General features: G+C 42.7%; 2 protein-coding genes across 4 annotated transcripts; one reads left to right on the top strand and one right to left on the bottom strand.

The window, feature by feature from the left end:
• The first annotated feature begins 294 nt into the window (after positions 1-294).
• hspa5 (heat shock protein 5) lies at positions 295-4869 on the top strand. 2 transcript variants are annotated; one of them, XM_072693981.1, is made up of 9 exons: positions 295-432; positions 1839-1988; positions 2108-2339; positions 2436-2573; positions 2693-2805; positions 2904-3294; positions 3420-3657; positions 3755-3922; positions 4026-4869. In XM_072693981.1, exons 2-9 carry the CDS (start codon positions 1873-1875, stop codon positions 4592-4594), a joined length of 1965 nt encoding a protein of 654 aa, XP_072550082.1. In that variant the 5' UTR covers positions 295-432; positions 1839-1872; the 3' UTR covers positions 4595-4869. The 2 variants fall into 2 exon arrangements, with proteins under 2 accessions (XP_072550082.1, XP_072550003.1); XM_072693902.1 differs by lacking the exon at positions 295-432 and having other exon boundaries at positions 1136-1988.
• A 1940-nt stretch (positions 4870-6809) lies between these two features.
• rabepk (Rab9 effector protein with kelch motifs) lies at positions 6810-14030 on the bottom strand. 2 transcript variants are annotated; one of them, XM_072692738.1, is made up of 9 exons: positions 13941-14030; positions 13376-13480; positions 12875-12931; positions 12643-12794; positions 10328-10483; positions 8699-8860; positions 8097-8246; positions 7851-8000; positions 6810-7076 (listed from the first exon to the last, which is right to left on the bottom strand). In XM_072692738.1, exons 3-9 carry the CDS (start codon positions 12925-12927, stop codon positions 6856-6858), a joined length of 1044 nt encoding a protein of 347 aa, XP_072548839.1. In that variant the 5' UTR covers positions 12928-12931; positions 13376-13480; positions 13941-14030; the 3' UTR covers positions 6810-6855. The 2 variants fall into 2 exon arrangements, with proteins under 2 accessions (XP_072548839.1, XP_072548840.1); XM_072692739.1 differs by lacking the exon at positions 13376-13480 and having other exon boundaries at positions 13941-14017.
• Between the last annotated feature and the right edge of the window lie 821 nt (positions 14031-14851).

The following is a 14851-nucleotide window of genomic DNA, read 5'->3' as shown; positions in this document are numbered from 1 at the left end:
CACTAAACCCACGTTTCTCGGAATCTCTGAACCTTTAAAGCCTCAATTCTTGTGGTTTCACTTCACATGTGCCTCTCTCAGGCAGCACCCATCTACAGCGAATGGCACACGAGCCGACCAATCACATTCTTACAGACAGCTTCGCTGAGTGACGTCGGCGCCGCCGGTACGTGTGCAAATCAGCGAAAGCCAGCGTGCCGGTCTGCACCAATCAGCGCCTTCCACCAAGCGCGACTCCAGCCAATGGGGAGACTCCACGACGGGAAAGCAGCGATGGTTTATAAAGGGACGACCTCGCTCAGCCTGGGTATCAGACCGACACGCGGAGACAGGAGAAATACAGTCTAAGGGATCCGGAGAGGGCTAATATTATACCTACAGAGCATCTGTGGTGCTTCAACGCTCCCAATTTATCCATATTGTGGTTTTAGGGTAAGTTTTACTGCCATTTTATTGTGCTTTATATAGACGTATAGTCGCTCTCGTTAAGTAGCTAAGCCTTATTTGAGTTTTCGAGATTTTCTCATTAATTTAATTAATTTAATTAATGTTTGTATTAATGTAGCTATTACTGTTATATTGCCTACGTTTTGCATGCATTTTATTATTTAGATAGCGCTAGCTAATATCTTTACACGCTTAACTAAGTGTATCCATGTTTTTATTATCTTTTTTAATTTATGCACTAATTTGCAGTATTCACATATAATGCAGTTTAAGTATTTTTAATAGTAAAAATTGTGAAATTATTTAATTCAACATTAACTATTAACTAGTATAGCTATATCAGAAGCTCGCGCTGCTGCACTTGAACTTACAGTAGCCGCTATTCCCAGATAACGCGAATAAATAGCGGCCCTTAAGTTATAAAACTAAGGGTTTTTATTTTCCTTTAATTTAATTAAAGCCTCATTTTACTATTTATTCGTATTTTTAACGCGTTGTTGTATCGTATGCATGATCTTGCATACTTTTTATTTATTTATTTATTTTTTAATCGTTAATTTATTTACTTAAGTAAGCTTATGCTGTAATTCTGCACATTAAAACTATAAAAAATAAATTAATTTGTGTGTTAATTGTAACATTAACTGTACCGGTTATAGATCAGCTCACCTGACTATACACGATAAAGGGGCGCTAGATAACGTGCATGAATAACGCCTAGCTATAATAAGCACAATTAGACCGGTTTGCTGAGAAACTGGCTAAATCCTGAGCTGAAATATCATCTGCTTTTTGTTATATATTTTTATTTAGTATTTTAAGGAGGGTTCGCCATATCTTAGCCACGCAGGCGGACTTTCTGGCTGTTTCTGTGGCCGGTAGTGGTTAGCATAGCTACGTTAGCGCTAGCTTGGCTATGCTAGCTAGCTACCCTGGCCAGGGGAAAGCAGGTTTAATAGGCCTATAGCCGAAGCTGGTAATGGTACTGCGACTAAATTATGGTTAAATTTAGTTAAATATTTTTTATATAGGGTTTTTATTTAGTTTTACGTTCTTCAGCTCCTGCTTTATCCGTCCTCCATCCAGATAGCTTAGCTTAGCTTAGCATAGCTTAGCGTAGGCTTTCTGTGGAGCCTTTTTTCTGTAACGTGGCAAAAAAAAAAAAACACTCAGTCCTGCTGTAAAGCTCAATTACTTGACTTGTATGGTGCTGGTTTTCCTAATTTCCCCATTTTCAGCCAAACTCCATCCTCCACCCTTCAGCATCATGTCTGGGGGGTCAAACCCACGTTGCTCTGAATCAGGGTGGCACCCACTCTGACTCTTGGTCTAGTTGGACATTGCAGTGCTTCAGTCATGCCTAAAACATGTTTCTGTGTTTTTCTCAACAGGATTCAATCAAGGATTCATCGATTTGACGCTAAAATGAGGTTCCTCTGCCTGTTCCTGCTGGTGGTGGGCTGTGTGTATGCCGATGACGACGATAGGAAGGAAAATGTTGGGACCGTAGTGGGAATTGACCTTGGGACCACCTACTCCTGGTAAGCATGACCTGGGTTTCATCCTCAGGGGTTTGTGCTGGGATGAGCTCATGTTTGACAAGTCTGACTGGGGCTAGTTTTCACAATTTGTAAATGGACCCATTTGTTTTCTCTTTTAGTGTTGGGGTGTTCAAGAATGGCCGCGTTGAGATCATCGCCAATGACCAAGGAAACCGTATCACTCCTTCCTATGTGGCCTTCACAAGCGAGGGTGAGCGTCTCATTGGTGATGCTGCCAAGAACCAGCTGACCTCCAACCCGGAAAACACGGTCTTTGATGCCAAGAGGCTGATCGGTCGTACATGGGCTGACTCCACTGTGCAGCAGGACATCAAGTACCTGCCCTTCAAGGTAGGCTTCTGCTCAGTGGCATGAAATATTGACGTTGAACTAATGAGCCAATTTGAAAGGCCACAAGTTCATGTTTCTTTATCGTTTTTCTTCTAGGTTCTTGAGAAGAAGAGCAAGCCCCATATTCAGGTTGACATCGGAGTTGGTCAGCTGAAGACCTTTGCCCCTGAGGAGATCTCAGCCATGGTTCTTACCAAGATGAAGGAAACTGCTGAGGCTTATTTGGGAAAGAAGGTATGTTCCAGTCAACGTTTGACCTTGTTGAAATTAAATGTATGCAGCAAGGCTTATACCATCTTGAACCTACTTGAAAGGTAATTAAATTTGACCTCTTTTCCTCCTTTTCTTTTTAGGTCACACATGCTGTGGTCACCGTCCCTGCCTATTTTAATGATGCTCAGCGCCAGGCTACCAAGGATGCTGGTACCATTGCTGGCCTGAACGTGATGAGGATTATCAACGAGCCGTAAGTACTTCTTTGACTTATAGAAAGCTTGTATAACTCAATTCCAGATAATTATTCTGAATATGTAGACTCATGGCAAACCCTCCCCCCCTCTACAGAACTGCTGCCGCCATCGCTTATGGTCTAGACAAGAAGGACGGCGAGAAGAACATCTTGGTGTTCGACCTTGGTGGCGGTACCTTCGATGTGTCCCTGCTGACCATTGATAATGGTGTGTTTGAGGTGGTGGCTACTAATGGAGACACTCACCTGGGTGGAGAGGACTTCGACCAGCGTGTCATGGAGCACTTCATCAAGCTGTACAAGAAGAAGACTGGAAAGGATGTGCGCAAGGACAACCGTGCTGTGCAGAAGCTGCGTCGTGAGGTTGAGAAGGCCAAGAGGGCCCTGTCCTCCCAGCACCAGGCCCGTATTGAGATCGAGTCCTTCTTTGAGGGTGAAGACTTCTCCGAGACCCTGACCCGTGCCAAATTCGAGGAACTCAACATGGTAAGGGCACCATGTCTCTGCTAGTTGACTGCATTTGCTGTTCACAGATACCGTGATGCTGCAGCTGAGCTGTAGTTGGTTTTTGTATGCCTGTTAACGAACTTGCCTTTTCCTCCCTATCACAGGACCTGTTCCGCTCCACCATGAAGCCCGTGCAGAAGGTCCTGGAGGATTCTGACCTGAAGAAGTCTGACATCAACGAAATTGTGCTTGTTGGTGGCTCTACTCGTATCCCCAAGATCCAGCAGCTAGTGAAGGAGTTCTTCAATGGCAAAGAGCCCTCCAGAGGAATCAACCCTGATGAAGCTGTGGCTTATGGCGCTGCTGTACAGGCTGGAGTGCTGTCTGGAGAGGAAGACACTGGTGAGTTTGGTGTACTGTCCTCTATAGTAAATCCTTACTGTCCCCTGACTAACTTTTAATGTAACATTGAGCTAATGTTCTTTGTTTGTACCAACAGGAGACCTTGTACTTTTGGATGTGTGCCCCCTGACTCTGGGTATTGAGACTGTTGGAGGTGTGATGACCAAGCTGATCCCCAGGAACACAGTTGTGCCCACCAAGAAATCCCAGATCTTCTCCACAGCTTCTGACAACCAGCCAACTGTCACAATCAAAGTTTATGAAGGTAAGATCACAGCACATCTTTCTAAAAATCATTGAACGAGCCCAAGTGTGATCATAATTTTGGATTTGTGGAATATTCATGAGTCCTGTCTTGCTTTCTCTAGGTGAGCGTCCTCTGACCAAAGACAACCACCTTCTGGGCACCTTCGACCTGACTGGCATCCCACCTGCACCTCGTGGCGTCCCTCAGATCGAGGTCACCTTTGAAATTGACGTTAACGGCATCCTGAGAGTCACCGCTGAGGACAAGGGCACAGGCAACAAGAACAAGATCACAATCACGAACGACCAGAATCGCCTGACACCCGAAGATATCGAGCGCATGGTCAACGACGCAGAGCGATTCGCTGATGAAGACAAGAAGCTGAAGGAGCGCATTGACTCCCGCAACGAGCTGGAGAGCTATGCCTATTCTCTGAAGAACCAGGTGGGTGACAAGGAGAAGCTGGGAGGCAAGCTGTCCTCTGAGGACAAGGAGACCATTGAGAAGGCTGTGGAAGAGAAGATTGAGTGGCTGGAGTCCCACCAGGAAGCTGACCTTGAAGAGTTCCAGGCCAAGAAGAAGGAGCTTGAGGAAGTAGTACAGCCCATCATTAGCAAGCTTTATGGCAGTGCAGGTGGTCCACCACCAGAAGAGGGCGATGAAGAGCAGGGTGAGAAGGACGAGTTGTAGATTCCTGTGATTCCATCTCTACACCTTAATTTTGTTTCGGTCCTCCGGTGCCCTTTTCTCTCTGGAAAAGAAGATTTTGGTGTACATATTGTTGGACTTGAAAGACAATTGTGAGGGAAGGTGTGAAAGGGGGACCACCATAAAGCCACGATTATCTTCTGGAAAGACTTGGAGCATTTTGAGCGAGGGATGTTGCTCTTCACTGAGGTGGAGATTTAGTCAGCCTGGACTGAGGCTTGCTGCTATTCTCAGGCAGTTTGAGAAGTTATGTGGAGGGGATGGGATGGGCGGGGGGATGGGATAGGATGAGATGGGGAGGGGAGGGAAGTGGTGGGTGGGATATAGTGAATGTGTTGGGTCCTGGGCAACTGTCATGTTCACATACCTAACAAGTTATTTATTTAAATCTGGCAATTGTAGAGTGATCATTTCTACTGCAACTACATGGGAATAAATGTTTGATACAAAAATGTTGTTGTATGCCCATTATTTCCCCTTTATTTTTTTATTTTTTAAATGTTAAATTTCATATTTGCTGCCCTAGGGGTTTTACCAGGGTTTCTAGTAGAGTAGTAAATGGCAATAAATAAGCTAGAATATTTAGCCATGTATATAAATTCACAAATGTCATTGAGATTTAAAGTGTAAATTACAATATGTAAGTAAAAGGCTATGAGCTTGCATTTAATATTGAGTAAATTCCATGGTATTTCATTAGCTTGTAAGTTAATAATTGCTTAAAACTAGCACAATCTTATTAGTCTTATGATAGTTGGCGCTTGTATTTTCAACAAAGGCCTTTTTAATTACACCAGTCCGTCTGTATTAAAGTAATTCACTTTAGGTTTGAATCAGGATTAAAATACATTCTACTTTTTATATTTTTATTGCTTGAGTTGCTTGATTTGGATAAGATGGTCAATGCTGGATTATATCCAGGGGTATGGCTTCAGATTCTTAACCCACAGCATAGGAGGTCTTCATCCCTGATGCCTTCTTCTGGGAGTCATTAGGTATGATGGTTACTCTGCTAGGTTCTACACCCTTCTATTGATAATGCTGCACTGGTAGTCCCATTCAAAGTGGCTCCAGGAACCCACTGTGGCCCTCACAACTATCAAGGAACAGTCTTTAGGACAATGATTATCGAATTGGCCCTTCAGGACCTTCAGATCATCCACACTTATAATGCTATAATATGGCCCATGACCCTAATAAACAATAAATGTGGATCCTGGAGTGGCACACCCATCTAAACATTGGCCCCATCATTGACAGATTGATCCCTGGAGATGCCACAGCCTTCCAAGGCCCAGAGTCCTCAACACCATAACCGGCTCGACCATTTCCAAAGCTCTCCTTAAAGTAACCCCAGTGTTTCTGTGCTATTCTACAGCTATACTCTTCAAAATAAAAACTTTAAATATGCTACAAATGGTTCTTTAAGAGATGCTATAGAAGAACCATCTTTTGATTCCATAAAGAACCATGTTTGTAACAGAGATGTGAGTGTGAAGAACCTTCTAAAAGTCCAAAGAAAAGCTCTTTACACTCACACATCTTAAACATGGTCCAAAAGTGGTTCTTCTATGGCATCTAACCATTTGAAGCACCATTATGTTCAGGAGTGTGAATATTATTCTGACCAGCTTCTTGAATTCTTGAAATAGTTCACTACCCAGATAAATACACTATATGGACAAAAGTATTGGGACACCTGTTTATTTAAAAAAAAAAAAAAATTGTTTTTGTTTGGGGGTTTTGTTGGGGTAACTGTCACTACTGTTCAGGGACAAGGGCATTACTGAAGTCACCACCACTCTAACTCATCCCACAAGTACTGGATGGAGCACCAACAATCCAGAGCAATCCAGTTCTTCCACTGCTCCACTACTCCTCAATGCTGAGGGGGGTTTTTTTTACACCCCTCTAGCCCACACCTGGCATTAGGCAGCATGGTGCCAATTGGTTAATCCTATTCTATGGGCAATATTTCTCTAGAGAGACTAAACAAGGTGTGTGTTTGCAATTGCACATCTGTAAAGTAGCTGAGTGCCTTCATTAGAAGGGGTGTCCACAAACATTTGGACATATAGCGTAGTTTTAATCAACTTCCTTGGATGGTCTGATCCTACATTGAACAGAGGACTTAGTATCTTCAAGAACCATGTCCAACCTTACAAACAGACTACAGAAACAAAACCTCTGCTTTTAGTAAACAGTTTGGGTATTTATTAAAAATAAAAAAGTATGTACAGTGATCATGTTATTATAGTGACGAGACAGTCATTAAAAATCACGCCCTGAGTATCCATTCCTCCAAATACAAAGCACAGATGTTTGGTTTCTTCTTCAGAGCTTTTCGTCTTTTCCTGTCCACTAACTTCTGCCCTTTCTGTCCAAGGCACTACACACATTGAATGGTCCAGCCGGTTAGGTGGAAGGTCACCTTCAAATTTCATCAGAGTCCAGCGCTGTTTGTCTACAAAGATAAAGAGAGACCGTTTTTTCCTACAGTTATGATAAGGCAATGCCCTGGCTTTCCTGTTAAGGCCAAAAGGGACTGTACACGGGCTGGGGGGCTTTATACCCCTCTAGCCCACGCCTGGCATTAGGCAGCATGGTGCTGATAGGGTAATCATTTAGATCTCCAATAGATAGTCCCATGCTATCTGCAATTCTTCTCAGGTTTACAATACTTCTTAGGTTTATAACCTAATCTCTATATGCTGCATTTCTTACACTGTAGCATATGAATGTCAACAACAACAACAACAACAACAATAATAAAAATAATAACAACAATTGTTAAGGTGTTCTTGTAATAGAAAAATGCACCACACAAAATTTTATTTTAATTATTTTGGTTTACACTGTAGTTCAGTGTCAGGTTAATTTAAGGGTGCACTCAAAGTTTAAACGTTTTTATCAAATATTAATAACATTAATACGCATGTTAATAAATATGAATATAAAAATAATAATATTATAATTCAATAAAGAATTATAGCAATAATAGCAATGATAAACTTTTTTTATGATTTGACACAGAAAGGATCCAGTTCTGGGCCTCTGTTTATACACTGAAAATATATAAACCTCTATTTTGAAATATTTTGCATTATAATGTACACGATATGGACAAAAGTATTGGGACACCAATTGTTTCTTTACCTCCACAAAATATTCATATATTGTGAAGGCAGCTAGATCTTTGAGATTCTTTAGTCTATGACAACTGCATGGCCTTATGTACCACTCTGGAACTTGTACATAGAATTGGTCGCTCCCTCTGCTGTCATTCCTCCAAAGATGTAGAAGTTCTTCCCCAAGGCCACAGCTGAGTGGGCTGCTGTTCCTGGGGGGACGTCTCCTTTAGCCTTTATCCGCTCCCATATCATATTCTCTAAAGAACAAGTGAGAAACAGTAAAACACCATGAATTCAAGGCAGACTGTAGCTTTGAGGGAATATCGTCCAGTAAGGGAAAACATGCTCGGTACCAGTATCCAGAGAGAACACGTCACTGTGGAACCTCTCTCCTGCCATTCCACCGTGAACATGGACTTTGGTTCCCACTGCTACCACCACATGGCCGTGTCGGGGAGCGGGGGGCTTTCCTTTGGTTTCTGGCTGTGACCATGTGGAGGTTACTTTAAATAAAAATACACGGACAGCATATTACTACCTCCAGATTATCAGGACATATACACAGATCAGCCATAACATTAACACCATGCCCACCATGGAGAGAGCAAGGCCAATTGTGCACTCTCGGGCCTCTGCTGCTGATGGCTAGCAGCATGACCGGCAATCCTCTGATTGTAGTGACAACGCCTTAGTCCGGTGGACCACTCGGGGCCCCTAAAATTATTATTATTATTTTTTATTATTATTCATTTTGGTTAACACATCATGAACTGCAAGTGTTTTAATAATGTTAAAAAATAATAAAATTTGAGTTTTAACGCTTGATTATTAAAAAATGTGCTACCAATGAATATACTTAATTTTAATAGGACCCCAAAAGCTTGTCATGTACATGAACTTAACACCTCAACAGATACAAATAATAGACACACACTCCTTACATTCATTCATTCACCTGTGTCAAAGATGTGCACCTGCGGGTCAGTAACCGGTGTGGCTCCTGTGTCCCCACCAGAGAAGACAAACAGTCTGTCTCCGATGCAGGCAGAGCTTGTGTGGTACGTCCTGGGCCTGGGTGGCGTCCCTTTCACTTCCACGGTCTTCCATGGTCCACTGTCTAAACACAGTAACACTTCAGATACGTGGGGTAATTAAACTGCTGCACATTTCAATTACTGTACGGCTCGTAATAAACACTGATGGATAAGTAATACGACTGGCCTGTACTATGTTAACCAAAATCATAGTGTGCATGCAAAAGTTTGGGCACCCCATAGTCAAAATATCTCTTACTTTAAATAAAGCTAGTAAAATATGACCTAAATTCCAACAAAGGATGCCTTTTTTTTATTAATATTTTATGTAAAATTATCATATTTTACAGTTTCAAAATAAAAAAGGGCCCAATTAAAAGTTTGGGCACCTTTCATGATCAGTACGTAGTAACACATGTATTACAGCTTGTAGCTGAGAGTCTTTCACCAATTCTTCCAGCAGAAGGCTTCTAGTTCTGTGAGGTTCTTGGGTCATCTTGCTGCTCTGCTCTTTTGAGATCCATCTACAGATTCTCAATGAAGGTTAGGTCGGGGAGACCGTGAGAGTCATGGCAAAACCCTTGGCTGCATCTTATGAGGTTGTCCAGTGTGGATTTTTGAGGTGTGTTTAGGATCATTATCCTGCATCTTCAGCTTTTTTACAGATAATGTCTGATTGCTGCTAGAATTTGCTGCTATTTCACTGAATCCATTCTTCCCTCTATTGGAGTAATGTTCCTGGTGTCACTGGCTGCAACACAAGTCCAAAGCATGATTGACTCACCCTGCTGTTTAACAGTTGGAGAAGATGCCTTTTTTGTCATTACAGCCAAAAAGCCCTATTTTAACGTCTACATGACTTTTTTTATATAATGCAGCAGGCTTGATCAGATGTTCCAGATGTAATGCCGAATTGTGCTGCGAGGACGCAGGGAGGCTGTTCATCTGATGGAGTCGGATGTTTTAATGTTCAGTGTGTTAGGAAGCTGCTTAGAGGAGCCCATGGCTGCTGATTGTTGAGACAAGGTTAAGGAGACAGTGTTTATAAAGCTTCAACTGGTCTTTCCTAACAGTGGCTGAAAAAGCCATAGCTATAATAAGCTCATTAAGCTCGGAGACCTCGGTAGACATTATCCAACAGCTCAGATCTTCTGGGGTGCCTAAACTTTTGCATGGTGCTGCTTTTATTTCCAGTTTGAAATTGTAAGAAATAAAAGTAATACACTAATCTTACCTAAAAAAAAATTGGAGATCAGTCCATCTTCTACTAATGTAACTATTCAGAATAACCGTGAGAAAGTTTGATCTGGGGTACCCAAACATTTGCATGAATTTACATTTACATTACATTTATGGCCACCCAGACTGGGAATCGAACCCTGGTCTCCCACATAGTGTAATAGGGGAATAGCTCACTGGCAGCTAGTGGTTTTATCTGTTGCGCTACACCAACCAGGTACGCCTGGCATGCCACTGTCCCGCCACTGTCCCTTGCATACTCCACACCTATAACGGCTTAATATACAATGGCCGCGCTGTACGCTCATTACCTGTGGTGTGTAAGACTTGAACGCAGTTGCGGTTTCCGCTCTGCTCAGCACCAGCGAACACCCACAGGCTCTCTGGATCTCTCTCAGGTACGAAGCTGCAGTGTTCATACCTCGCCTGGAGACCCTCCCAGTCGGGAATGTCCCATTCGTGACTGTCTGAGGAGTGAAGGAGAGCTTTAACTGTCAATTTTCATAATTATTAAAACCCCACATAAACAAGTGTACACTGTAACTCTCATATCTCCCCTACAGTAGGGATGAGTAATATACAGTGGGGAAAAAAGTATTTAGTCAGTGACCAATTGTGCAAGTTCTCCCACTTACAAAAACGAAAGAGGCCTGTAATTGATATCATAGGTAGACCTCAACTATGAGAGACAAAATGAGGGAAAAAAAAATATTTTTAAAGGTGGCAAATAATGGTGGGAAATAAGTATTTGGTCAATAACAAAAGTTCATCTCAGTACTTTGTTATATATCCTTTGTTGGCAATGATGGCAAACGTCAAACATTTTCTGTAAGTCTTCACAAGGTTGGCACACATCGTTGCTGGTATGTTGGCCCATTCCTCCATGCAGATCTCCTCTAGAGCAGTGATGTTTTGGGGCTGTCGGCGGGCAACACAGACTTTCAACTCCCTCCAAAGGTTTTCTATGGGGTTGAGATCTGGAGACTGGCTAGTCCACTCCAGGACCCTGAAATGCTTCTTACGAAGCCACTCCTTTGTTGCCCTGGCAGTGTGCTTGGGATCATTGTCATGCTGAAAGACCCAGCCACGTTTCATCTTCAATGCCCTTGCTGATGGAAGGAGGGTTGCACTCAAAATCTCACAATACCTGGCCCCATTCATTCTTTCATGTACACGGACCAGTCGTCCTAGTCCCTTTGCAGAGAAACAGCCCCAAAGCATGATGTTGCCACCCCCATGCTTCACAGTTGGTATGGTGTTCTTTGGATGCAACTCAGCATTCACTCTCCTCCAAACACAGCGAGTTGTGTTTGTACCAAACAGTTCTACTTTGGTTTCATCTGACCATAAGACATTCTCCCAATACTCTTCCAGAACATCCAAATGCTCTCTAGCAAACTTCAGACGGGCCGGATATGTACTGGCTTAAGCAGGGGAACACGTCTGGCACTGCAAGATCTGAGTGTCTGGCGGCGTAGTGTGTTACAGACGGTAGCCTTTCTAACGTTGGTCCCAGCTTTCTGCAGGTCATTCACTAGGTCCCCCCCGTGTGGTTCTGGGATTTTTGCTCACCGTTCTTGTGATCATTTTGACCCCATGGGCTGAGATCTTGTGTGGAGCCCCTGATCAAGGGAGATTAGCAGTGGTCTTGTAGGTCTCCCATTTTCTGATTATTGCTCCCACAGTAGATTTCTTCACACCAAGCTGCTGCCTATTGCAGATTCAGTCTTCCCAGCCTGGTGCAGGTCTACAGTTTTGTTTCTGGTGTCCTTCGACAGCTCTTTGGTCTTCACCATAGTGGAGTTTGGAGTGTGACTGTTTGAGGTTGTGTGTGTGTGTGTGTGTATATATATATATATATATATATATATATATATATATATATATATATATATATATATATAAATCCTGACCTCACTAACGCCTTTCCTGCTGAATGCAATCAACTCCTCACAGCAAAGCTCCTCCAAAATCTAGTAGAAAGCCTTCTTCCCTGGACAGTAAAATTAGTTACTTCAACCAAAGCAGGATCAACTCTTATTTATATCCTTGATTTTAAAAGAAACAATGAATGAGACGGTGTCCCAATACTTTTGTCCATATAGTGATAAGAACCGTGGGGGAACTCTTAGTACATCCAGCTTCTATCAAAAAAGTATCATTGGAAAATACTCAGGAAAGCAACCATCCGTTAATGCAGTTACTACAATGTCAAGACCAGTCCACTTACAGCTGGATGTTCATGCTCTGCAACATTAACAGAGGCTTAACAAATACACTATACGGACAAAAGTATTGGGACACCAGCACATTCATCGTTTCTTCTGAAATCACGGGTTTTACAAAAAAATCTATCCTGCTTTTGTTGGAGTAACTGTGTCTCTACTGTCCAGGGGAGAAGCCTTTCTACTAGATTTAGGAGGAGCATTGCTGTGAGGATGTGATTGTATACAGCTTTAGTGAAGTCAGGATGTTGGATGGAGCACCAATTCCCGTTCCAGCTCCAGTTCTTCCACTGCTCAATGCTGTGGGGGGGCTTTCCCCCCACTCTGGCCCACACCTGGTGCCAATAGGTTCTGGTAAAGGTGGCAACCGACTAGGTTATTGATTTTGACACAGCATTTACCAAGATTTATGATGTAGGAATCAGAAAAGCTGCCGCTCGGATTGGCTCCTCCAACAATCACAACCTTTCCTTTCCCACCGTGGGAAGATATGTATGTGCAGGTGTGGCCAACACTGACTCCGGGTCCAGCTCCCCTAGGCACAAGACAGTACCTGTATACAAGAAATACCTGTGAACACCTGAGACCCAAAGAACGCTGCCTGGTGATGTCTGGAAGAGTAAAGTACTGTACCACTGGTGTTCCTTGGGCTTGTCTTCGGGGCTGAGAATGGGAAGGAGCTCCATCTGTCTGAGGAGCAGAAGAGAGTATCGTAAGGCAAGTCCACACATGTCTTCTCAAGGGTTTTAATAGGCGGTTTATCCCCCTTTGCTGCAGTAACAACCCATAAACATCTGAGGAACACTGCCATGGTGGGATTTAATTGCCGTCAGCCATATGAGAACATTGGTGAGAAAAAGCACTGATCTGATCTACACAGTTCTGGAGCTCCAACTCATCCCAGCTGTTCTGGATGGAGCTCCATCGCTAAATCGTGGTGGGATTTATATCTTTCTATCTGGTGCTCAGCACTGATCAAGATGACCTTGGCTGTGTGGCTGCTCTTGAGCATCCCGTTCTATTATGTCTGCAATGGGTGCACCTTTACGTAGCTGGATTACTTTTATTAAAAGGGGTGTCTGGATACTTTTGGCCATGTAATCTTGCTCTATGTTTGCATTTATACTTTCACACCTTTTCAAGACAGGGCTTCTAGGATGTTCCTGCAGGCTGTGGCCAGGTCGGAGATGGACCACCTCTCCTATGATGAATCGTCTGTTTCTGAAAGATCTGAAAGATCTGAAGGACAGGAAACACCTCTCAAGATCAGGAACAGCCAAGGATCGCAACCCAGACGAACGAGGCCTGGACAGCACTGGCCTATATATGTAGAAGAATGGCCAGAGCTTGGCATGGAGCTGTTTGGGTTCCTCTCCTTTTCTTGGAGAACATTTATTTGGCTCCTCTGCTCATTTAGAAACTTCTCCTGAGTTTATCTAGCTACATAAAATCTGGTTGACCAGCAAAGGGTTGAGTTTGATGGTTTAACTGGTCTACAAGCATGACCAACCTGACCATGCTGGCCTGACCATGCTGGCCTGACCAATATCAAATGCAACACCATACCCTATGCAGGTCAACCAGCTTTTCAACATCTGAGACCACCATGGACCACCTTAGACCACCTGAATCTGATTTCTCAGCAGGTTAATTCACCCTAATCCACAAAACAACAGTAAACGGTTAAAATTAAACTAACCTTAATCACCAAAGCGTGGAGGTGTCTGTGCTGGACTATAAAACGTGCGTAAAAATGTCCTAAAAGAGCGCAGGGACCCTCATCTGTGCCCAAACCGCTGCCAGCTACAGAGCCGTGGAGGTGTTGTGCCGTGCAGCGTCCCCCCGGCACAACCTGCATCCCAAGGACCTCTGGGTATGATCAGACTACGCCTGATTTTAAAATCAGGCACGGTGGGATCAGATTCTGCAGATGGTAAGGTGGGGTATTCTAACATTAACAGGATATTAATATGATTTTATTTTATTTATAACATTATTTTGCTTGGATGGGGGTATTTTTGTGATTGAATTGTGCAACTAAACGGTTACAAAAACGAGGCAAATATCCACAAACGAACAAACAACTAATTAACTACTAATAAAATTATTTAATTATTTATTAATTTCATTACTTTTATAATTTAATGATTTGTGTAAAATCTAAAAATAAATTAAACAAAATATTTGAAATTAACAAAATATTTTAACAACAAAAAAACCCAAATGTTCATGTTTTTTTCCCATCCCGATTCAATTTAAATAATTGGGGAAATTTGCATGTCGTAATTCTCGACTGGGTTTTTTTTATATATTTTTATATGTGTGTAAATGTCTCCTCAGAACAAATGTTTAAACGTTAAAATATATTTTCTTTAATGTTTAAGGGTTTTAATGCGACACCTTGTGTCACTGGGCTGTTAATTAAAAATATTTACATGCAGTAATAAAACCGCACCTCTGAATCAGGCATTTCTGTGCTTCCTTGCTCCGCCAGCAGACATCCAATGAGATTCAGACAGGAAACAGAGGGATACCGGATTTGCGGGGGTACGCAAAACGACGCACCCGCACGCACAGGCGTTTTTATGCACTACAGCTGCAACGGTTGCC

This window comes from Salminus brasiliensis, chromosome 1, assembly GCF_030463535.1.
Source record: "Salminus brasiliensis chromosome 1, fSalBra1.hap2, whole genome shotgun sequence".
In the NCBI taxonomy this organism is placed as follows: Eukaryota; Metazoa; Chordata; class Actinopteri; order Characiformes; family Bryconidae; genus Salminus; species Salminus brasiliensis.
The sequence above is the reverse complement of the archived record's forward strand: the minus strand, read 5'-3'. Positions and strand labels throughout refer to the sequence as shown.

Coding starts and splice junctions, on each gene's coding strand:
- hspa5 (XM_072693902.1), top strand. CDS start 1,804: ATGCCTAAAACATGTTTCTGTGTTTTTCTCAACAGGATTCAATCAAGG. Junction 1,989..2,107: donor CTTGGGACCACCTACTCCTG/GTAAGCATGACC, acceptor TTTCTCTTTTAG/TGTTGGGGTGTTCAAGAATG. Junction 2,574..2,692: donor AGGCTTATTTGGGAAAGAAG/GTATGTTCCAGT, acceptor TTTTCTTTTTAG/GTCACACATGCTGTGGTCAC.
- rabepk (XM_072692738.1), bottom strand. CDS start 12,927: ATGGAGCTCCTTCCCATTCTCAGCCCCGAAGACAAGCCCAAGGAACAC. Junction 12,795..12,874: donor AAGCCCAAGGAACACCAGTG/GTACAGTACTTT, acceptor TCTTGTATACAG/GTACTGTCTTGTGCCTAGGG. Junction 8,001..8,096: donor CGTGTTCTCTCTGGATACTG/GTACCGAGCATG, acceptor CTTGTTCTTTAG/AGAATATGATATGGGAGCGG.